Source organism: Tubulanus polymorphus, unplaced genomic scaffold (assembly GCF_964204645.1).
Source record: "Tubulanus polymorphus unplaced genomic scaffold, tnTubPoly1.2 scaffold_35, whole genome shotgun sequence".
In the NCBI taxonomy this organism is placed as follows: domain Eukaryota; kingdom Metazoa; phylum Nemertea; class Palaeonemertea; order Tubulaniformes; family Tubulanidae; genus Tubulanus; species Tubulanus polymorphus.
The window spans coordinates 45,287-70,601 of NW_027437442.1; the positions used below are offsets into that span (position 1 = coordinate 45,287).

The 25,315-nt window shown below is 31.7% G+C and overlaps 1 protein-coding gene across 2 annotated transcripts; it reads right to left on the bottom strand.

Annotated features, from left to right (window-relative positions):
• On the bottom strand, nt 1-23,578 carry LOC141914507 (cytochrome P450 3A11-like). 2 transcript variants are annotated; one of them, XM_074805729.1, is made up of 13 exons: nt 23,442-23,578; nt 23,237-23,333; nt 22,783-22,835; nt 21,742-21,842; nt 20,827-20,945; nt 20,105-20,193; nt 19,451-19,605; nt 18,778-18,914; nt 5,696-5,860; nt 5,193-5,339; nt 4,376-4,464; nt 2,675-2,821; nt 1-2,368 (listed from the first exon to the last, which is right to left on the bottom strand). In XM_074805729.1, exons 1-13 carry the CDS (start codon nt 23,498-23,500, stop codon nt 2,131-2,133), a joined length of 1,596 nt encoding a protein of 531 aa, XP_074661830.1. In that variant the 5' UTR covers nt 23,501-23,578; the 3' UTR covers nt 1-2,130. The 2 variants fall into 2 exon arrangements, with proteins under 2 accessions (XP_074661830.1, XP_074661831.1); XM_074805730.1 differs by lacking the exon at nt 20,827-20,945 and having other exon boundaries at nt 21,746-21,842.
• Nucleotides 23,579-25,315: the final 1,737 nt, after the last annotated feature.

The following is a 25,315-nucleotide window of genomic DNA, read 5'->3' on the forward strand; positions in this document are numbered from 1 at the left end:
GATAATTTTATTATTTGACGTTTCGACATGATACTGACAACCATCTCCAGGAAATCTACAGTCTATTAGAACAAGAGGTTAATTTAAAGGTTTAAAATTGGATAAAAATAGGGGGCAATCAATGAGTGAGAAACGGCAAATGAATGGAAATGGGATTAAAGATAAAGATAAACTAGGGGTCCAGGGACACCATACCCACTTGGGAAGTGGTTTCAAATGCTCAACAATCTAACAATTCCAATATTCAACGCCCTCTGGTGACCATATACAAAAACCAATGACCTTGAAACTCAATACAATCATAAAACATGTCAGCAGGTACGATTTTGTAATTGATTGTGATAACAAAAAATGCCTCGTTACTAATTTAATATGGAAATACTTAGTTAATCTACTATTCAACGCCCCCTGGTGACCATATTCAAAACCCAATAACCTTGTAACTCATCATATTCATAGAACATGTCATGAACTACAACTTTGCAATTGATCATGGTAACAAAATATGCCTAGGTACCAATATAATAAGGAAATACCAGGTTATTCTACTATTCAACGCCCCCTGGTGACCATATAGAATAACTAATTTCCTTAAAACTCACCACAATCATAGATGATGTCATGAGCTACAACTTTGCAATTGATTGCGGTAACAAAATATGTATTGGTACAAATATAATATAGAAATACTAAGATATTGTATTATTCAACGCCCCCTGGTGGCCATATACAAAAAACCATGAACTTGAAACTCACCCCAATCATAGAACACGTTATACGCTACAACTTTCTAATTTATTGTTGTAACAAAATATGCTCAGGTAACAATATAATGTCGAAAAACTTTTTCCCACCTACGAATGAGTACTAATGACACCAAGATGGCCGCCAATTGCGTCATAATTGGTGGATCAAAAATACCTATCTCAGGTATAAAACATCCATTTACAAAGAATACCCATCACAAATTGCAATGAGAAATGGCAAACCAGTAGGAAGCTACAGGACCTAGAATTCTGGCCAAAATTGACATTTTTGGGCACTAAAAAGGTCATAGGACGGCCATCTTGAGTCAGATGGACCCAATTTTTCTTATGCTGATGGGCCCTTGGTAGATTCAAATATATTCGAAAGATCAAGGTAATTGATCATATGGTCTTCAAAATTAACCTCGTAAACTTCGAAAATGTGTAAAAAGTGCTGATTTTGGCGAACAACAATGGCTGCCAGTCGGTCATCTTGATTCTGATAGGGCCAGTTTTTAGGCTGAAGATGTGTCTAGGGTAGATACATGTATAAATCAAATATCAAGACATTACCTTGAAGCGTCTTCAAAACTTCCCAAAATAACTGGATTCCGTCTACGGACGGACGAACGGACGGACGGACGACGGACGAAAAGTGAACGCAATAGCCCGCTGGGACTAAAGTCCCAAGTGGGCTAACAAATTAGCGGAGGGAATTGGTTATCTCAAATCTAAGGCTACTGACCTAGTCCACACAAAGAAGAACCCTAGTTTCTCAAGAAAGTTTAATGCCGCCCGCGTCATAGAGAGTGGCAATTATACAAATCAAAAGGCCAAATGCACCCGCCCGCGTCGGAAAAGAATGAATCGTCTTTAAAAAAAAAATTAAAACCCGCTCACTCGCATAGCTGTATGGTGTACGATAATGGTTTCATCTTATTTCATTTTGAGGAAGCGTGAAAATAGCGCAAACGATTGTTTCAGTCTCAATTAATACTGACGATATAGTCTATAGGGAGCTTCTTAATTCTAAATAAAGTTTTTTTGGCACATGTTCTTCTTGCACTACTGGTATTTGTTTGGCAATGGTAAAACACTTCCTTCCCGCATCTCTTCTCTGGTTGAGCTTTTCATTTCAAATTTCAAATTTCAAGAAAGCAATAAAAAGAAAATTCGCTGTGCACCAAACAAAAACACTGATGACAAACAAGGGTATTTCTTTGTGTGGCTTTACTTACATCTACATAGTGATCTGAATCTGTTTCTCGCCATGCCATAATCATATGGATGTGTCATGAGATTCAAATCCCTACGAGGATACTAACAAAAAATGTAGTAGAGTCTCGCGGGTCAAATCGGTGCTGAGGAAGGATTTGAAGGCATGCTAACGTTTTACGACCCTGATATATATCCCATGTTTTGGGACGATGGTCCCTCGCTCCTGCGTTTGTAAGGGTACTTCAGTTTCGGCGCATTGTAACAACCGATAATTTCTCAACAATCGAATCAGAGTGATCTTTAATTCTATCATGGCGAATCGCATCCCGACACAGTTTCTTGGTCCGATCCCGAACGGCATGTAAACCAGTGGGTCTCTTTGATCTTGATACATGGGCAAAAACCTAAGTAGAAATTTGAAATAATGTTTTTACATCGTTCATAGATACAGTAAACCCCGTCTAACATAACTGCGCCCGCAAAATTGATCTGTGTTAATGATCAGTTAATACATAACATCGAATGGCCCTCATTAGCTATCGTACTTCACTTATTAAGTAAGTATTTGATCAACTAAGTCCGACGTTCGAGTTAGAAATGTCTGAGTATTGTGATTTACTGTAAAGAATATATCTGGCAAGCTCAGCACTACAATAATAGAGAAAACTGGTTATCGAATTAGCATTGCATTTCACTAGATCCTTACTAACCTGTCCGGTTGAAACTGTTCAGGGTCGAATGGACCCCAGTGGTCAGCGTCGTAATGCAAAGCATACACATTGGCCGTCACGTTCATGCCACATGGTATACGGATGCCATTTACAGTGACTTCACTTTGACACCGCCTTGCGACGATACTGAAGGAAAGCAATTGAACAAAACAATAATTCAACTTAATTTAACAATAATCCAACAATAATTCGAAATTTCAAGAAAATTTAAGCCCTTGGAAATTTCCCGAGAAAGCGTTTAGTCTTTTTCAAAGTTCAAGCAACATTTTCGATCAGCTCAACGTTTGATCTTTCACTTCTCATAAGCTTTCTAAGAAATAGCATTCAAAATAATTTGGCCCGTAAACATAACGAAAAGCTAATCAATCAATTTGCCCTTACTCTACCGAGCCTAAGACGCTTACCTCCTAATCATTAATCCCCACATTATTTTTTACCATCCACATTATTTAGATAAACCTACATTTATATGTGACCGACCTACTGCAAAACTCATCATTCTCGTAAATATGTTTCACTGACATCGATATCATGGATTAATCAATTTTCATAGAATTGAATCATGATTTGTTTTGGATAATAGACCCCGGATGGGCCTTTTGATTACACCAGACTTAGCGTAGCTGGGGCAATCCCGATCAACGGTAGTGACTTTGAATGTTGTATCGGCACAAACCAGATGGAGGCTACAATACACTCAGTTATACGTAGTGAACATAAGTTCATTTTCAATGAAATCTGAACTATCTTTTTAGGCTCCAAAATGGAAATGTTGTCAAATATGCCATCAGATAGATATAAGATTGACGTTTCCAATAAGCGTATGGTACAGTGTTATTGGAAATTGATTGATTGCCACAGTAGCGATGCGGGTACCCCATTCATTTTGAACCAAATTCAATTCTAATTCCACTAAGTATGACCGGGGTAAAGCCTGACATGCCAACGAATGTCCAGATCTTAGAGATGATTGAGAAACCGATTATTTAGAAAATTGGCAATTGGCATAACGGTACAGGAATTCCGTATAAGATATATTCAAAATTAGATTTTGATTTTTCAAAGACAGTTTCCAAGTGTGAAGTGTGTTTAAAACATAATTTGTTATAGCTTATCATAGAGAAACGCAAAGGAGAAAACACAGAGCAAAATCACAGACAAATAATGGATCAATGGTTGCAACAAATTCAACTCAAACAGAAGTAAATTTGAGTTTTTCTTTGTTTGATTAGTTAGTATCCCCATATCAAGTCAGGAAATCATATCGCCCAGGCAAAACCAACTTTGAATGCTGTAAGAACAATTGCGATTAATGTGTGCCCCCATTATCCCCTCCTGGCGGCATCAAATTTCTAGTAGATTTTTGATTCATTAAGGTACGATGTACTGGCAACTCTACTGACGCAGTAGAGAAGTGTGCGCACTGCCTTCGTAGAGTGTAAATAACATCAGTCTTGCCGTAGGGCAGGTATGACGCCGTTACAGCCATCTGAAGCATGTAGGGTTTAGATTAGATAAATGCGGACCCATCCTATTCTCAGGTAAATGGCTCTAGGTGGACTTTTAGTATTGACTAGCCCTGCATAGAGCATTTATTAGGAAAATACGTCAACTGGGACCTTAAACTATTCATCATTTGATAGGTACAATTTCATCTTTTCGAGATTTTTTAATAATTACCTAGGAATCAAAGGATGCATTCTCAACACTTCACTAATCACCATATCTAAGTAGGAGAATTGCTTCAGATCAGCCAACTCTACCGGTTTCTATAAAAACAAGGAAGAAAGCACCATTGATGAATTGATAACTAAAAACATTTCCTTTTTGAGCCAATCTCAAAACGGTGGATGATCTATGGAAAGTAGGCTATTATACGAAATCCTTAACTTAAGGTACAATAGAGCCTGACTATTAGGATATACATGTATTCGACACGGAAAACAAAATGTATTATACTATGTATTGAAAGTATAAATACATGTAGTATTTAGTAATACGTATTTTCGAACTATTTTTTATTCAATATTTTACCACAATCATGGTCAGTAGACTAGGGAAAGCTTTTTAACAACTAGCGGTTCAATAAAATTAAAATCTTTTATGAAAAATGGATAGCCGCTACAGCACAACAGATGAATTACATTTTAGGTTTCAAAAACGAATTCTATCCCCGTAATATTTGTTTGCCACTTGTGTACTTTTGCTCATTGCTGGCGATCCCTATGAATTTCAAATCATTCATACGACTATTAAACATCTCTAAAGCACGCCGATAAAGGTTTAGCAGCCACGTTTGACTAGTCCGTTAACATTTGAAAGTAGACTACGAGGTGATTATGTCAGCTGACAAAAAACATATCGAATTCATTCCATTGACAGCGTTGGTAATTAAGATATAACTGCAGAATAGCTGTCCCCTGACACCAGTGCTGCCAAAACCTTAACGGCAGAAATATGTTTACTCCTTCCGTTTCATTGTGAGATTGACATTTACGTTTTCAGGTATGTGAAGGTTGATCTCCTCGAATAATTTGTCCTGCACTTCTGGGTTCAACGCCAGTCGATAGGTGGCGTTGGCAAGTGAGGTACTTGAAGTCTCGTGACCGGCTAGCAAAAATACCGTAGATGTAGCCACTACTTCCTATGAGGTGAGAAAAAGATACAATTTAACGTTAAATGTAAATAACCGACACCAGACATTGGAAATCTGATCGGCACACTTTCAAGATCCGAATATCTACAGTAAGCGTGTCTCTTTAGTACGTCTTAACCTTAGCAAATGTTTCATCGGCACACTTTCAAATGATAACCGTTCTCACACTTCACATGAGATCGATTGGCCTGCCATATTAACCGTTGAGCGTCAGAGCTGGCAACGAACTTAGCAAAAGCAACAGATGTTACCAGCAGGAGGTAACGCACATGTACTTGAAATGAAAAGAAAATCTTGTAAAACGTAGCATCATCATGGAGTTGCAATCGGTTCGTAGAAGTTACCTTTTTCGTGAGGGTATTTTGTTGGCATGGCGCCGACAGCTTCTTTTCCGTGACATTCGGCTCGGTGTCTCCATCTATATCATATGACATCGAAAGGCTGTTGAAGGAAGTGGGGATCTGGGCATGCGCGTTTAACATCAACTGAATGAAATCGACACGATCCGTCTGAAATGTCAAAGTTACATTAAAAGTTACACGAATCGCAGATGCTTTACGACAATGAAAACTATAGTATCCATCGAAGTCAACGAAAAGGGCTTTAATAGCAAAATAACGCAATTTCCAATATAACTGTTAATGCAGAATCTTAGGCATACATCCTTTGATAAATGAGAAAAGAATGGATCACACCAGATGGTACAGCAAGATAGTCAGCTATTTGTCTAATCTTTCATCGAGGGGATGACTGTTAGTATCATGTATCATCCAATTGAAATGTGAATCATCAACAAAAAGATCGATGTCACACGAATATAAGTAGCCATTAAGCGATTTGTCACTGCCTGATAAGGACACAACTCCGGCATCCGGTTTAGTAGATCCAGGACATTTCACCGAAAAAAGAAGTACTACGCGCTGATCGATGAAAGGAGGCACGTGAAGTAGTTTTCACAAGCCGACAATCGACAATCGGCAATCAGAAACCTGATAGTCGACCAATTGCTGTGATCATGAGGGTGAAACAGATTTTTTGGTTGCGAGAGTGATATAGATTTTGTGATTGTTTAGGGTGAAGGAGATGCTGTAATTGTGAGGGTTTAATAGATGGTACGATTGTGAGGGTGCTATAGCTGTTGTAATTGTGAGGGTGAAATCGATGCTGTGATTTTGAGGGTGATTTAGATGCTGTGATAGTGAGGGAGATATAAATGCTGTGATTGTGAGGGTGAAATAGATGCTGTGATTGTGAGGGTATATAGATGATGCAATTGTGACATATATGCTGTGATTGTGAGGGTGATATTAATGCTGAGCTTGTAAGGTTGATGTAGATGATGTAGGTGATTGTGTGGACAATCTGGTTTACGATTGCCGATTGTCAACTCAGGGACTCGTCGACTATCAAGTTCTTGATTGCTGATTGTCGACGTGAGAACTAGGTATCAGCTAGAACGCCAACATCCATGGTATATGCTAAAATTGGTAAACTCCCTATGCAATACGATATTCAAAATAGAGTCCTCAAATAACGGTTTAAGATGATAACAGATGTGTCCTGTAAAATTTCTACTTTTTGGATAAACTCCTGAGTAATTGGAAAAGTGGGCTTTCAGATCAGCGTACGAGAGTACGACACACCACTCATCACCACAAGTAATTTTTTCCCATAATAAATGGGAGATAGAAAAGCATTCTTAGTAACAATAAATAACAGAATAAAACCAGCAAAAAAACAATTTTAAATAAAAAAGTTAGTCGATGTTACAAAAGAAATTGAACATAAAATATTAAAATTAGAAAAGATAAAAGCTAAATATGGAGATAGAATATCAGCAAATTTATGTTACTGTAATCTAAGTACAACGAGAGAATTCAAAGTATTTTTACCTGATAAATGGGTTGCATTGAGTACAGAGGAATTAAAAGATTTAGAAGGATTTAAAATAATCTATGATGGAAAAAATGAAGACGGGCATCATGATTTAGAAATTGTTGACTAAACAATTAAGAAATAAAATAATAAAAAAATAAAAATAATGTATATCAAAAATCCGAAATGACTTGTCTGGACAATTTAATTGCTCCGTAGATAGACATAAGTAGTGGGATATTCAATTAATTAAAAATAAAAATTTTTTTTTTCTAAAATATTAATCCATTTTTTATTGTGAATTTTAGAATTTCAGAAGTATTTTCATTTTAATAGCAGTAGTTTCAGAATTATTAATGTCATAAATTTTATTTGATTTCCTATACCAACTACACCCAATCAAAATGAATACAACTACAAGTTACTGTAATCTAAGTACAACGAGAGAATTCAAAGTATTTTTACCTGATAAATGGGTTGCATTGAGTACAGAGGAATTAAAAGATTTAGAAGGTAGAAGGATTTAAAATAATCTATCATGGAAAAAATGAAGACGGGCATCATGATTTAGAAATTGTTGACTAAACAATTAAGAGATAAAATAATAAAAAAATAAAAATAATGTATATCAAAAATCCGAAATGACTTATCTGGACAATTTAATTGCTCCGTGGATAGACATAAGTAGTGGGATATTCAATTAATTAAAAATAAAATTGTTTTTTTTTCAAAAATATTTATCCATTTTTTTATTGTGAATTTTAGAATTTCAGAAGTATTTTCATTTTAATAGCAGTAGTTTCAGAATTATTAATGTCATAAATTTTATTTGATTTCCTATACCAACTACACCCAATCAAAATGAATACAACTACAAGTTACTGTAATCTAAGTACAACGACAGAATTCAAAGTATTTTTACCTGATAAATGGGTTGCATTGAGTACAGAGGAATTAAAAGATTTAGAAGGATTTAAAATAATCTATCATGGAAAAAATGAAGACGGGCATCATGATTTAGAAATTGTTGACTAAACAATTAAGAAATAAAATAATAAAAAAATAAAAATATTGTATATCAAAAATCCGAAATGACTTATCTGGACAATTTAATTGCTTCGTAGATAGACATAAGTAGTGGGATATTCAATTAATTAAAAATAAAATTTTTTTTTCTAAAATATTTATCCATTTTTTTATTGTGAATTTTAGAATTTCAGAAGTATTTTCATTTTAATAGCAGTAGTTTCAGAATTATTAATGTCATAAATTTTATTTGATTTCCTATACCAACTACACCCAATCAAAATGAATACAACTACAAATCCAATTGTAAAAAATATAAATATTTATCAAATATTCTATTATTAGAAGTAGTAGAAATAATAATATTTTCACCATTTTTATTAACATTTTCATTATTTGTTTTTTCTTTAATAGCTTTTTTAAATTCTCTCGATTTAATTCATAATTGCCGAGACCATTCAATTTGTTACCGAGTTCTCGGTTTTTCTTCACAGTTAATTCGTTCACTTCCTCCACCTCGTTCATTTATTATAGAAAAATTTTTACTTTCAATATTTGAAAATGTTATTACTCCAGTTGATGATAATGTCACATATCCACCTAATTGAAATGATAAATATCCAATGCATTTATTCAATTCAGTCATACTAAATAATCGTTTTTTAAATCGGAATATAATCTATTTTCATCTTGAATTGGTAGCATATATTTAAATAATTTACTATAACCTTTTACTACATTTTCTGATATCGCATCATTAATTCTAGCTATTCTCGCAGTTTCATAAATCTTAAATAATTTAATGATTTCATCTGATTTCATTGTATCTAATTCATTATAAGTTAAATTTTTACTAATAAAACTTTTTACATTTCCCAGATGCTATTAATATTTCTAATTGATGTTGCAATAAAGATAATATTCATAATTATTGTTTGTAGTAATATTATTTAAAGCATTATTATTATCTGGTGTTAATTTTGTTTCTGTTATACCAAAATCATCCAAAGTTTTTTCAATTGGAACATCACTATTTTTGGATTTTTTTTTCTTTTCACCACCTATTTATATAACAAAAACATTAGTTGTGTTGTTGCAACTAGAATTCAACTAGAATTTAACATAAATGTAAATAAAAATATACTAGATTAACAAGCTAGTTGAAATATTGTTGTTTTTATTTATTTCTTGTTGAATTTTATTTGATCTTTGTTTCAACTACTAACAACTAGAATTCAACTAGACATCCAACCCATTTTACTAAAGAATATTTTTTTCTATTAACAGTTTTTGTTTTTAATACTTTTTCAATTTTATATTCTTGTTCTAGATTTTCAGTAGTTAAACTTAATTCTTCTTCATAAAAATACCCATCAACTTCTTCACCATTTAAATCTTCTAATTTATAGACATGTGGTTTTGTTGTTATTACCTTTTTTATTTTATATATTTCTCGAGTAAAATTACGATCGTATCCTGTGTCAAATATCTTTTTATACTTAGAAATTCTAACATTTTGACCAACTTTAAATTTAGGTTCACCAAAATTATCTACAAGAAATACCCCATATAAATTATTCCAAACAATTTCAGCATTTTCAGGTTTTCTAGCATCGATAGGTTTCATTCCAATAGAAGAACGATAAGAATTATTATAACCTTCTATCAATTTTGGTAAAACCTCGATCCATTTAAAAGTTCCATTTAATGTTCTATTAAATCGTTCAACAACTGCCGCTTTTTTATCCGATTTTGTTGAAAAATATTCAATATTCTGATTATCTAAGAGTTCATGAACAGATGAATTATCAAATTCTTTTTCATCATCAAATTGTATTTTTTCTGGCTTTATTTTACCACCTGAAAGAAATTTTCTTAAAACATCTGATGTTTGTACAGCATCTTTTCTGTTAAGTGGGAAGCTCCATACATAACGACTAAAAAAATATCAATTACGTTTAAGATCCACCAATAATTTTCATTATCTTTCTTAACATTTTTCATATCAATTAAATCTCCTTGCCACTGTTGATCTACATAACTTACCATAGTTTTACGAGTTTTATATTTTCTAACAATCTTTTTATGTGTTGTATACGTTGGTTGTTCTAACATGAATTCATTTATATCTTTAAATTTAACTAAATTTTGTGGTATTATCTTATCTAATTTATCTTAATTATCGGGATTAATATTAGAAGGATTATGAGTAATTATATGATGAGATCTTTCTGCTTTAATAGCATTAGATATTCTAGACTTCTTAGATGGATCTATATAACTCCCACTCATTTATTTGACAAAAAATTAATTATTTATTTTTTATCGTATTCACTAACCCAAAAATAATAGCACTTACAACTGTAATTAAAAATGAAATAATATGTTCAGCAGCAAAGTTAATAATACTTCCTGCAGATTTTAATATAAAACCAACAATTGATGCAATAACTCCGGGTAAAGCTTCAGCAGATTTTTTAGGTAATTCCCATAGATATTTTGCTAATTTTTTTAAACCATCTTGAACTTTATCCTGTATAGAATTATGATGACGTGGAGGTTTATCCGGTTTATTGGGTGTAAGCGTAGATTTGATGAATCTAAAATAGCGAAGCCAATTGTTGTAAATAACATAGTTACAGCTGTTAGAATTGAAAGAATTATTATACCTTCTAGTTTAAATAATAATTTTACTCTATCTTTTAATGATATTTCAGAATTTGGTTTTATCAACAAATCTTTAAAAATAACTTTAAATCTATTAATATTATAATCATATGATTTTTTTAATAATTTAATTTCTTCTTTTTGAAATTCTATGTTATATTCTAAATCATCTTTTTCTTTTTCTAAATATGCATTTCTTTTTTTAAATTCAATTTCTTCAATAACTTTATTATCTCTATCTAATTTTAATTGTTCTATTTCTTTAATTTTATCAGTTCTATCTTTTTCTAAAGTTCTAATTTTTTCATATCTAATCATTTTATCATGCGCAATTTTATCAGATGCAAGTCTTATACTAATAATTTATCTAATTGCTTTATCAGAAAATATATTTAAATCTTTTAATTGTTGTTCTGTTGCATCTATTAATCCATTCGGTAAAAGTTTTTCAGTTTGAACTTCGGTTGATTTAAGTTTTGGAATTAATACCTTGAATAGGAATTGTTTCTGGTTCTAATTTTCACTGATTATCTTAAAAAAATCATCATTTCTTCGATTAAATTCTCTTCTATTTTGATTTATCTCTTGTTCTGTAACATCAGTTATAACATCATTATTGATTTTCTTAATTCTAGATTGTTCTAATTTAATTAAAGTTGGTTTTGTTATTATTTTATCGAGACTTTTATTAAAGATACCTTAACATAATAGTCATCTTTTAAATGCCAATAATAATCACCATTTAAATATTTTAAATCTTTTACTAAATAATTCACACCTTTATTAGTTATATTGAATCCAGATTTTTTTAATATTGCTTTAAATTTATCAGTTAATTCATCATATTCTAATTCTTTTTTTATTAAATCTGGATTTTCATTTTCAATGTCCAATCTTGAACGTAACATATTCATTAGCATCAGGTCTTGCTAAATTAGAATTATATGCTGTTTCATTATCGTTACTAAAACTTGTTTCACTAAAATCAGGCGGTTGTTCTTCAGTTATGCCGGGTTCATCAAAAGTATCCATTCCAATATCTTCTCCACCTTCTACATCCATTTATATCATATAGAAATTAAAATTAAAAATAAAATATTCCTCCTATTACAATTCCTGTACAAGTAATAGCTAATTTAGTATCTTCATGTGATATATTATGATTATTACTTTTAATTATTTCATGTTGAATATTATCAGTTTTTATATTTTCTGTAGTATTGTAATCTTTTATTTTAGAATCATCATTTAATTTCATATCTTTAGTCTTAGTTTCTGTTGATTGAATATGTTTTTTAGTTTTTTCGCCTTCCATTAATTTTGGAGCAGTAATAATCTTTTCATTTATATCATTTAATCCAAACTTATTATTTATTGTTGCAGTTTTAATTAGATTATAATAACCAATTATATTTCCCATTTTTAATATTAAATCATTAGAAATAATTAACAAATTAGGGCCTATACAATAATTTAATCTTACATGAGATTTATCTAGATTATTTTGGTACCTGACTATATTTTCTGGAATCGATCTATTTTTATCATTATACATAGAATCTTCAAATAAAACTTTGAATTGTTTTTGTGGATCAAATGATGTATTTTTGTATGAAATGATTCTTTCCAGTTATTGAGGATCTTGTTTTAAACGTGAGCGCCTAGTATGCAAATCAAATAAGTTCTAATTGATTAATTTATTCTTTGTATACCTGATTTTGTTAACCCTTCACTATTTTCTAAAATAAAATAAACCCAACCATTTATATTTTCTTGTTTTAAATTATCATAGAATTTCGGTAATTTATTGAAATTTAATGTTTCTAAATCCTTAGTTTCTATTTTCCCATAACCTAATTTATTATTATAGATATTATAAAAACTATTAGATGGTATGGGAAGTGCACAATATTCTGCAATCTTTTTAGGGCAAGGAAGAGATCTTATTGTTCCAAGTTTTGTTCTAAAATCAGAATGATTTATATCTATATTAAATTCATTACAAATTTTATAAAACTTTGATAAATCAATATTATTATCTAATTCCTTAAAATACCTAGATCCTGGTAAAGGGGCCTCTAATTCATTTAATAGTAATCTTATTTGCAAGTATGTATGAAATCTAAATAAAATATTGAATTAATTTATATTTTGAATTATTCAAATGATCATTCCAACTTATTCCACATCCTGTTGTAGCACAATAACCTGCAAAATTCAATTGGTTCTGCCAATACTTCATATTAGATTTTAATAACCATTGTTTTTCATCCTTCATTTTTTTTTAATTAATTAGATATACATGAAATATAATTTCCATCTTTGCATTAAAATTATTAGTTTCAGTAACATAAATATCTAAATTAATTAACAAATCTAAAATTTCATTTCTATATGAAATATCTTTATTAAAATCTATTGCTGGAATATTATATTTAATTGATTCATTATATTGAAACACTTTTGGAAAACTATCTACCATTTATATAATTATGAAATTAATAATTTATTAATTCTTTTAATAATTTATCTTGTTCTTCAACTGTAATATGACCATTTAAACTTATTATATAATAACTGTATTTTTTGATTTATTAATTTCTTTTATATTAGATTTTATTTTTTCTTTATAACTTTTTATATTTACTTTTGAACTTATGCCGGTGAATACACTTGAACTTAAACCTAAAGCTCCAATTGATATAGCTAAAGGTGTTAATGGACTGAATATTGCTAGAAATGTTATTACAGAACTAATTGTAACTGAACTACTAATAATAAAATAATATATAATTTTACTTTTTAAATATTTTTTCTTTTTTATCTTTAAGTCACTTTCAAATTTTTTCTGTTTTTCCAAATATAATTTCAATTCAGTTTTATTTATATCATGAGAGAATAATATCAATATTATCAACTTTATCATCCAATTATTTAGAAAAGAAATTACTAATTAGTAAATTCATAAGCAACAAATAATACAATAACTGTTCCACCTAAAATCCAAATTATTTCATATTTCTGTTGTTCACTACTTGGGGTATAATAATCTGATAATTTAGGTTCGTACAAATGAAATTTTTCTTTATTTGTTACTGCGTTATAGAAACCATCCTCCCCCGGCAGGGATTCGAACCTGATGGCATCGAGATTGCCACGGCACGAAACCCTGCAATAATCGACCGTGTGCGCAGATACATGCGCAGTTCAGATGATGTGATTTTTAGCCAATCAGAAATCCCGTTTTATTTTAGCCCGGGTTTTCCCATTTATAGTTCTTCCTTGAAATTTGCCTCAACGATTATACAACGAGCAATCTGATTGGTGCCGCCAGTTTTCGTTCGGAAAGCTGCGCATGTACCTGCGCACCCGGTCTACTGATGCAGGGGTTCGTGCCGTGGCTGAGTGTAGCGATGCCATCAGGTTCGAGTCCCTGCAGAGGGAGGATGTATAGAAACTCATTGCATCATCAACTGATTGAAAATCTCTATGTGATATATTTTGGTTATATAATTCTTTATCAAAAGACAAAACTGTATGGATTTAGTTTTGTCTTTTTTCTCTATGTTCTTCTGCTGCTTTATTATATTTCTCTAACGCTAAGTTATGTCTTCTTTGTTCTGCTAATGAACTATTTTTATCAATATGTTTAAATAAATAATCACCACCTGTAAATGCTAAAGCGATTACAATTATATTTTAATAATATTTGGGTATCAGCTGTTACAGAATCAAAATATAATATTTTAATATGTCTTTCCCCAAAAAGTGGTTGTAAAACATTATAATAAAAATAATACATTAATAATTTTGATATTTCTAAAACAGTTGAACCAATGAATATAGGTTTATTAAATTTCATTGACGTTCTTTTTAATTTTACCGCGGTTAAATAATCTTCAAATGTTTTATTTCCTAAATGTCTAGGACTTGATTGTAAATGTCTTAATCGTTCAGAATTATTTACTAATTCAATATCATTTCTATTTCTAATATTTTCACATGTTTTTCCATAAAAACTATTATTCATTAATTTGAAGAAATCTTTTTCAAAATCTGTTTTAGATATTGTTCTCCGTTGAGCATTGAAATCTATATATTTTTCCAACCACTTCGATTGATTAAATTCAATATATCTATGTACTTTCTTTAATTTCATTCCTTGTTTTAGATAAAATTGTATCATTCTATAATGAACAATATAATTGTATTTATTATTTTGTGTTAGTATCAATTTTTCTGTAAAAACATGATCTTTCGGTTTTATTTTTTTCTGGTATTCACTGAAATAACTATCATCTACGGCCCAATGTTCTGGGCAATATGGTAAGTTTCTTGTTTTAAACTTTATGTTATCAGGATATTCTAAATCAACTACAAAGAAATAACCAATTGGTGCTTCATCTTTCAAACCCATAATTGCACTTTCCCAATCAGTTTTATCATCATTTTCAACTTCTGTTAATATAAAATTTTTGTATGGTTGAGGTTGCATCATTGCCCAACCATATAGATTATTTGCATCAATATACAATAATTTATATTCATCATTTGCTTTAAAATGTCTATCTCCCATAACACCACTAATTCCACCTCTAATTAATTTTTCAAATAATAAAACCATGTCTGGTTCTTTTAATAAATCCAATTCTACATGTGTATATTTTGAACCATATTCCCAGGTTAAACCAGGACTTGAATAACAATAACAAGGATCAACATTAAAATGATTAAAATTAACTTCTCCAAATTTTTCAAATATGTCAGCCAATATCATAACATCTGATTTTAAGTATAAATCTACTAATTCTCCATGTTTTTTTTTATCTGAAAGTGATTCTTTTTCTTGAATTCACTTTTTTAGCTTGTAAATTACAATCTTCATGAGCAGCTCCACGATAACTTTCTCTAACTTTTTTATCAAATGAATGAAAACGTTTTTCACAGTAACAACAATGAGTTGCATAATTAAAATCAATTTCATCTTCTTTTGTCATAACTATTCTTTTATTTTTGTTTAATAATTGCGCAAAATCACTTTCTAATTCTATGATTTTATTACAAAATTCATTTACAACATTTTCACCTCCAAAAGAAATATATTGACTTTCATATAATTCAAGATAATTTGATTTTATGTAAATGCCATAAGCAGCAGCTCTTTGATGAACATTCTTAATTGTATTTATAATTGGTGGGCCTTGAATTATATCTTCATTTAGTTCATTTCCTTTATCCATTGATTTTGAAAATTGCTTTTTGTTATATATTTCTTTTCTATCTTGATCAGTTAATTCTTTATTCAACGATTCAAAATCCCCATGAATTATACAAATGGCACTATATTCTTAAATTTATGATTAGTAAATTTCAACTTACAATCTTTTTTGTTGGCATTTTTAATTTACAAGAATCTTTATTATCACATAATTCTTTATGTTTTAGTAACGCATTCTCAGTCATAAATTTAGATAAACATTTTCTACATAGATAAATTTTACGATGTTGATCACTTTCTGTTGTTCTTAAGAATAAATCTATTTGTTTTAACCACACATAATGTTCATTTTCATCTTTTTTGTAATATAACAAATCTATAACATTTTCATCATCATAATATTCTGTTAAATATAAAGCTTCCGATGTATAATCTTTAATATTTTCACCTTTTGTCTCTGGTAATTGCATTAACTCGAATACATTTATTTTTAAATTATTAACTTTTTCTATTTTAGGAATCATCTTTATAGTTAGTGGATATTGATAAATTTTATATAATGTTTCATATTTCCAGTAATCTGTTATTCTACAAACATTTTCCTGAGTTGGGTGTAAGCAACTTATAATTGACCATAGAAAGCATTTATTATCTTCATTTTGAACATTTATTACTGCTTTTGTTGTAAATGGTAATTTGATATAACTTGATGCTTTAATATCCTTTTCTGTTGTAAAGTTGGAATTATTTGTAAACATCGTATTACTTTTTGATGCTTTATTCCTTTTTGTATTATAAATATTTAAATCTAAAAATATAATTTCATTCTATGTTAAACCAGAACCCTCAAAATATCTTTCTTCAATATGACGTTTAAATTCATTAAACATTTTTTCTAATTTCTCTTTTATTTGTGTTTTTGAAATTATTTCTTCAGAGTGTGTTTGAATATTATAATCCATTTTAACTTCTGATTTGATAAAACTTACTTTTCCAGAAATACTAATTTTTGGATATTCAACATCTGTTACCAAATCTTATATTTTTTCCATGATTTCAATAAATTTACTATAATCATCTATTGTTGCTCCTTTAAAAAATCTAAATATAATAGCAGCAGGTCCAATTTTACTGCGTAATGTTTCCAGAATTTCAATTGTATCTTTTATTTCTAGTGAATCGATATAATTTCTAACATTTTCCATATAAGGTTTATTTGAAAAAGACTTAGTTTTTGAAACTGGTTTTTTACTTGCTGAGTTTTATCATCAAAATAATCTGTTCCTAAAATATTATTACTTAAATTTTGTTTGTGTATTTGTGATTCGAGATGTCATTTATAATTCCGTTTTGCTATAAATTCATTACAAACTTCACATTTTATCTCATCCACATTCATATTTTCTAACCTTCTTTTCTTTCATTGGAATTTTCTGGAGTTTCAAAATCTATAATATTTTTTATATGATTTGCAGTTTTTTCATATTTAGATTTATAAGATTTATCGATGTATTTTTTATAATAAGTGCAATAATATTGATTTTTATTAACACCATTGTTTTCTGTCTGGTACTCACTATCTCCCATTTATTAGGATAAAAAATTACTTGTGGTGATGAGTGGTGTGTCGTACTCTCGTACTCTGATCTGAAAGCCCACTTTTCCAATTACTCTCCTGTATTCTCTCCTCTCGCGGGGAATCTACGGTGCAATTTGGATAGTAACAGTCGAAAACATGTTGGGCAGATTGGGCTAATAACAATCTAAGTAGTGAATTTTTCAAGCATTCGATTAAGCTTAGAATATGGCTGATCATTTTACGCAAGATATAATGGGTAATGTTAAAACTCATGATTATTGCATGAATTATCGTATTTCTTTAGATAGTTTTGGCTTTGCGCAGTATTTATCTGATTTGCCTGACTACATGAGACCTAAGCTAACCAAGTGTCGATTGGGTTCATTTAACATCCCGGTGTTCCGTTTGAGATTTTAACGACTTTCCAGAAGTTATAAGTGTAAAATGAGCGATGAGTTTCGTGTTCTCCTGAAATGAGATCATTATTCTAATTTGCACCAGAAACATATACCACCAAAGTTTAATTGGCGGCGGCCAAACGTTATCAAGTTCAGGGCATTGCTTAGTAAAATTAATTTCCAGAAAAATTATCCTTAATTTCGAAGTTAATTTTGTAGGCTAGCATTGATGCAGAACTATCTCATTTATCCACGCTAGCGAAAATATTTATGAATAATTCCTCTTTTTTTCTGTAACGAAAGTATGGAAAACAGTTAAATTGAATTGATCGACGTAAGCGATGTAAAAAAAAAAAAATAATTATTATTTATTTGATCGATGTGAACGATGTAAATAAAAAAAATAGTAATTAGTCATTTGATCGATGTGAACGATGTAAATAAAAAAAATAATAATTAGTCATTTGATCGATGTCAACAAGAAAATAATGGCCATTCACGCGTCTTAAGCCCAATATTTACTTCGTCGAGTTGGGTGTATTCTAACTTCAAATATGAATTGGACTACTTTAACCTGTTCTGGAGTTAAGCTCGGATTTCAGTTTCTTTTTCGTTATAAAAGTCGTTGTTTTTATTTTTCCACTGAAGATTTGATGTACCTACTTTCTGTTGATGTTCGCGGCTTTCTATTATTTTCATTGCCATATCTTCTACCCATAATTGCGGATCTTGATACAGTCCACATAGCTCTAAAGGTTTTCGTAAACGCAACAGAAAATTATTCAATCCCGGAAAGATAACTGAAAATAGACATGTCCCTTCAATTCAATTGATATTCTTCACAAGGCAATGGCGTTGCCATAGGGTTTATACATGTATCGCGACTGTAGAACTATACGATGTTAGCTTTTCAGTGAATTCATTTGCTTCTAACAAATATATCTAACAAACATACACACTTCACATGTACGTCCGTGGTATATGTCTATGATTGAAAATAAAATGCGAACTTATCGCATCCGACATGTTATCAGCAATCCTCTAATGACTGAACGTACAAACATGTTTTCGGGACATTTCTAGTTCTGCCACTAGGTGGCGCACTGGGACCATTCTATACACTAAAACAACTAGACACCCATAGCAACATATAGCCATGTTTCATCAAACCACCGTTTTACACCAAGTTCACGAAGTTTCATCCACGCCCTATTTCAACAAAACAGACACGCACACATGCAGACAGGCAACCGACAAGCAGGATACAGACAGGGTGACATACATACGATACGAGAATATTGGTCAAACGCAGGCCCGAGAACCAAAAAAGACTCACGCGCGGCTAAGACTAATATATTCGTCTGTGAAAAAATATTCGCAAAACATCGTTCACTTTCAACTCTGAATCTGCTCTGCTGACTGCGCTGGGCCTCCATCTTTAATCCAAACGCGCACGAAGCGATCACGTCAAGGCTGTATTCACTAAACAAACTAGATTTTAGAAAACAATATCGGGTTTTCTTTCGTGTTTTTGGAGAAAGTAAGAGCCAAAAATAAATGATGTTGTTCTAAAGTATACTCGATGGAAGCAATGGAAAATGAATATATCCGGGCTTGTTTTGTGGCCCTAGGTGTGTTGATTAAAAACGTCAATGGGCCGAAAGGATCATAGTCACATTTCGGAAATTACTTGAAGATTTGAAATATTAAGGGATAGAATCAGTTCTTAAATCGCCAGGACGAATTCCACTTAAAAATCCGTGCTGCTTTTGATATAAAAGTGTTCACTCTTGTAACTACAGCTATAGCGTGTCGGGTTATTTGCACAGTCGAGGCTAGTCTCAGACCATCTTGTTATACAGCCAAATTGATAAATCAAATGTAGTATTATTTTTTCCAAGACTAAATTACGTATGTACGATTCGGCGATGGGGGCCTGAAATATTCGATGCCTGACAGAGATATAAGCCTTAACACTTTTGACACTGACCTCACCATGTCGAATGGTTTATTTTGCTTCGCTTTCGATTCGATGACCTCCAAGAAAATATCAACTGCTTCGTTCATCTGTGGCACCATCTATATGTTATAAGATGAACTATAATATCCATAATAATAATAAAAATAATAATATCCATAATAATAATAATAATAATATCAATAATAATGATAGTAACTTATAATATCCATATTAATAATATCCATAATAATAATAATAATAATAATAATAAAAAAAAAAAAATAATAATAATAATATTAATAATAATAATAATAATAATAATGATAATAATAATAACAATAATAATAATAATAATAATAAACTATTAAAATGATTATTATTATCATTATTATTGATGGTGATGGTGATGGGTTGATAGCGGATTTGGGTTGATAGATTGAACCCTCCCTTGTGGAACTGCAGACAACCTCAGATGTGAAGCAATGTGAAACTGCGTCACGAAGTCATATCAAACCGAAACTAAATTTCAAGCCGGGTCCAGAGTCAAATCAATCCCTCAGTAATCGTGGAACTGGATCCAGATTCAAATAAAATTCACAAAGCTCTGTAACTGGGACCCAATTTCTTTGGAAATGTGTCTACAGTCAGGTTAGGTTTGACCCACCTCTGTGGAACTGGGTTCAAATCAAACACTCGATCAAGATTAATCAAATAACAAAATAATAGTGTTCTGCTTAATATACCGGTACTACCTCATTCAATTTGCGAGCAGTAAAAGTCCTACTGACAATCGAACGGATTCGTTTCCAGCGTTTTCCGCTCATTATCGGTAACAAGGCCTCCTCGTGGTCATCGTTTGGGAAAAACGGTACTACCTAGAAACAGAAACCATATTCACGTCTTATTAATGTCTCTCAGATCCTTTGAAACTAGGACCTATAATGATTGCCCCGATTGGCAAGTTTCTATCACATGACTGAGAAAAGGCTTCATATTGCTTATGTACGTACATCTGGCTATTCTAACCAGATGATATCATGACACAGTTTATCCGCGATGTCATCATAAGCCAATCAAAAATCACGTTTTATTTAGCAGGGGTTATTTATTATCTAATATATTAGCAAAAAATGATAGTACTGCCTTGTTTCTCTCAATTGGCCAGGTCATTTTGTATAAGATTGCAATGAAATATGTCATAACATTTTTACATCTTCCGGGTCTGTTAAAGGCATAGTTAGCTTGATCCACGTCATGAAAAAGTAATGTTCAGGGTAGATAGGGGCCGGCTGGGTCAGTTCTTAGGCTCAGCAGAAGGGAGAAACATGGTATCAAATATCCAATAGTATCCTTGGCGATTATACATTCAGAATGGGGAGCCACCAAGAATGCTAATATGGCAATCGGTATTAGTAGTTTCTCGGTCGTCTGCGTTCAATTTCTTCCAATTTCAGTAAAAAATAATGAACTCTACTGGTCTTTGGAAAACTATGCCTATCAATTAGAAAAATGAGTTTGATACATGTATGGTGGGTACTGTGGTAATATTTTGGTTTATGAACCTAAAAATATTTTAAATTTTAATTTAGTTAATTTAATAGTTAATTTATGGTGAACTAATTTTTTGCTTCGAATATTTAACACGAAATATGCGAGTAGCGGCATACCTACCTTACGATTGGGAAAATTGCTGAAATTGCTGATATAGACGGATCTGATGATTTCTAGATCGGTTGTAGCAAGTACCGGAGTCGGTCCTTCGAAGTATCTGGAGAAAATAAATCATGCTCGGATATCGAAATGTTCGTCGAATGTTTCAATTGTTATTGAGGCTGCGTAGTTGAACTACGTAATACAACTATCACAAATGCTCCGTGCGACGTTTTGGATCAATTTGTTTTGTAATATATCTGCATTCAGAAATGAATTATGAATTGGCATAAATTGGTTTGTTTTTATCTAGCGGCGATTGTTTATCTAGCATACGCTCGCGTAATGCTGAAAAACTCCCTTTTCGGCCCGTCACGTGGCGCCACCTAATGTGTTTTGTTATGCTAATGAATAGGTGATGACGTCATAGCAACGTTTCCGAGCGTCCGCGCAACAGTTTTTGCAGTATTACGCGAGCGTATGCTGAGTTAACTATCGCTCATAAATGAAAACAAAAACTACTTTAGTAAATATTGTTGTTTACATCTGAATGCAAATTCCTCACTGAACAAATCGACGCATGATAAAGGTAGATAAAACGATTATTAATGAAATCACGGATCAAAACGTCGCACGGAGAGCATGTGACAAACAATAGCAAGAATTTTTTTCTAAGACCATTTTCCGCCTCTGCTCCTCGTCCATGGAACAGTTTGTCAACACATATTAGGGCAGAAAATTTCAAGTGCCTTTTAAACGATGCATTATCAGTATCATTTTTAACCATGGCTAACTGGATATATAACTGTTGAATTGCACGATTTAACGTAACCAGTGCCAAAATTGGAAGGCATAAGTCTTTTGAAACCGAACCACTCATTTCTTAGATCTACCAACCCCGATCTGCGCATTTTATTACTGAAGAATTACTTAGATAAATCTAATTTATTTTCAAATTGAAATTGCTTTTCCAAATCCTTTGCTAGAAATTGCGAATAATGTTGTTTATTTTGAGGTCCTTTTTAACCAAAAGTAGCTTGAAATGCAAAGAGGTTTACCCGAAAGTCGGTCCATAATCATTATACCATTTGAAGAGAGTTTTACCGAGACCCTGAAAATATAAACTATCGACGTGCTCATGGCGCCATTACAATTTCAGCAGATTATCAAATACTAAGATAAATTTCATAATTTTCGAATGGCGGTATTAGTTAACATTCGAAATATTTTACTATTACTATAATGAACGATTTTAATGAGGAAATGATTGTGGGATTTTAAGTAAACCTTAATAATATGCCATAGCAGCTGTTGGTATTTATAAAATCCTTTCGCGTTTTAGTTTGTGGTGGTTATTCTCGAAGAATATAAAGACCATGATGGTCTATTTCAATAAACTTAAACTTAAAACTTATAAATCAATCTAACGATGTCATAAAGGTATTTATAGATTTTTAAGGTATTCTTTTCATGATTAAGTAAAGATAGTCGTAGAGGTGAATGTAGATTTACCTGATCTGCCGCTTGTTTGAAATTACCGATAAACATTTCCGGATCGGGACCCGGAATCCCAAGTCTTTTGAAAATTCCGTAATTCCATTTTCTATATCTGCAAGCAAAGAACAAGTACGAGAACTGAGTGTATACAAAACGTTGAGAGGACATATAAAAATCTGTTTTCAAATGTCTAAAACGTCGATTTTCCATTAGTACTTACGTGTAAAAGATTGATGCGAGAATAATTGCAGAAACTGCTAAAATCGCTGTCAATGCCATTATCTAATTCACAGTGCTGCTCTGGAAATAACTACTACGATGAAGGCTCACCACAGTGTGACCGTAAACTACGTGTTTGACCCAATAACTGGTTTTGTATCGCATTGGAAATGTCTTTAACCATGAAAAATCATTATCAATTCAGCCGTTCAAAGTTCAAATAGTCGTCAACAATATTTCTCATAGTGTTGTGTACATAAATCAAAGTTATACGTATACCAGTTTTTGCAACTGAAATAGAAATCAGGTTTTGGTTTTAATGTGCCTTCTCAGCACGTACTACGTATGTAGATAAACATGAGCCCCAGGGGTGTTAAAATACTGCTTTTTATATTTACCGCTATCCTGTCACACGTTTGACCAGCATTAATCTTAAAGTTAGTTTATTTCTGTTGGCCATACTCATAATTTTGGTTGGATTTGAACTGTTGTTCAACGTGAGTCGTAGTTTGAAAGGTTAAGTACCGTACGTGTAATCCTCGGCTACGATGGCAAGCCAGTATTCCCCCGATAAAATCAGTTGAATATCGCAATCATATCACGGTTTTTATTCAAGTATGAAAACGTTAGTTGTTTTTGAAATTCAGTTGAAATTATGATTCTCAATATGAAAGGCTGAATCCAAGAACATGTCTATCACACTTTTGAGCCCAAACGTCTACTTTTACTTAGTAGCCACTTGAGAACAATAAGCAATTAACGATATCGGCTACTTTTCCAGTAGTATACATTTCAAAACAGTCACTCTGGAATAGTATTCCTTTCAATTCGGTTGGTTTTCTATAGTGGCTGTTTCGAAGAGTCTACTATTGAAAAGTGACCATTTTGAAACATCTGGTTTCGATAGTGCACACTAGCAGTAGAGGTGACTGTAAAACCACCCGCCTGTTAACAGTGACTTAGTGATAGTAACTCCTACCATAGCAGCTACTCTCAAAACACATCGTTTCTAAAAGTCAACTATTGAAAAGTGACCATTTTGAGATGGCATGGTTATTTCCTGTTCAAAATAGCAGCATCTGTTAAAGATTTGCAGTGATACGTGACAGGTTCAAAGGTACTGTTAAACCCTATATGCTTTGTATACAGAACTCTGTATGCTTTGAATACAGTTCTGTGAATAGAAAATCAAAGTTTTTGAGATGCTTAGAATTCCCTAAATTATATTACGCTCAACTGCTTTGGCCACCAAAAGACCACAAACCAAAACTAATTACCTCTTAACATTGATAAACTTAGCACCGCAATATCTCTATGAAACTTTATTTCAAGGTGCCAATATAATAACATATATTATTATAATATAATATTATAATATATAATAGAAAAAGAGTTTACTTGGAGAAAACTGATAATTCAGTTAATGAGTTAACTGATAATCTTATAATTCAGCGATTCATTGGTTCATCGATTCAGCGAAGTTCAAACACCGTACATTTTGGCATGTTATTATATTGGCACCTTGAAAAGTAGTAAACCTCATTAATGCCTAAATCGTTCGGCAGAGCTCGGTCAAGAGCCTGTAGAGCCTTTGTTTTTATTGTGACGTCACGCCGCGTGCCTATATAAGTGCCAAAGTACGTCTGTTTGTCAATCACAACTCGATTGTCAGATCCGTCACGGTCTTTCAAAGCAAGGCTGAAGATTCCCTATTAGACTGTCTTATTCTACTTATTTCTCTCGGTGAGCGACTGAAGATGATTTTGATTATTTATTTTTTTGTATTATAGTAGATTGTATCACACGAAATTATTTGGTATGGATGGTGACATATGGAAACCTTTAGTTTTCAAACTATGCACCTTTGAGATCTTT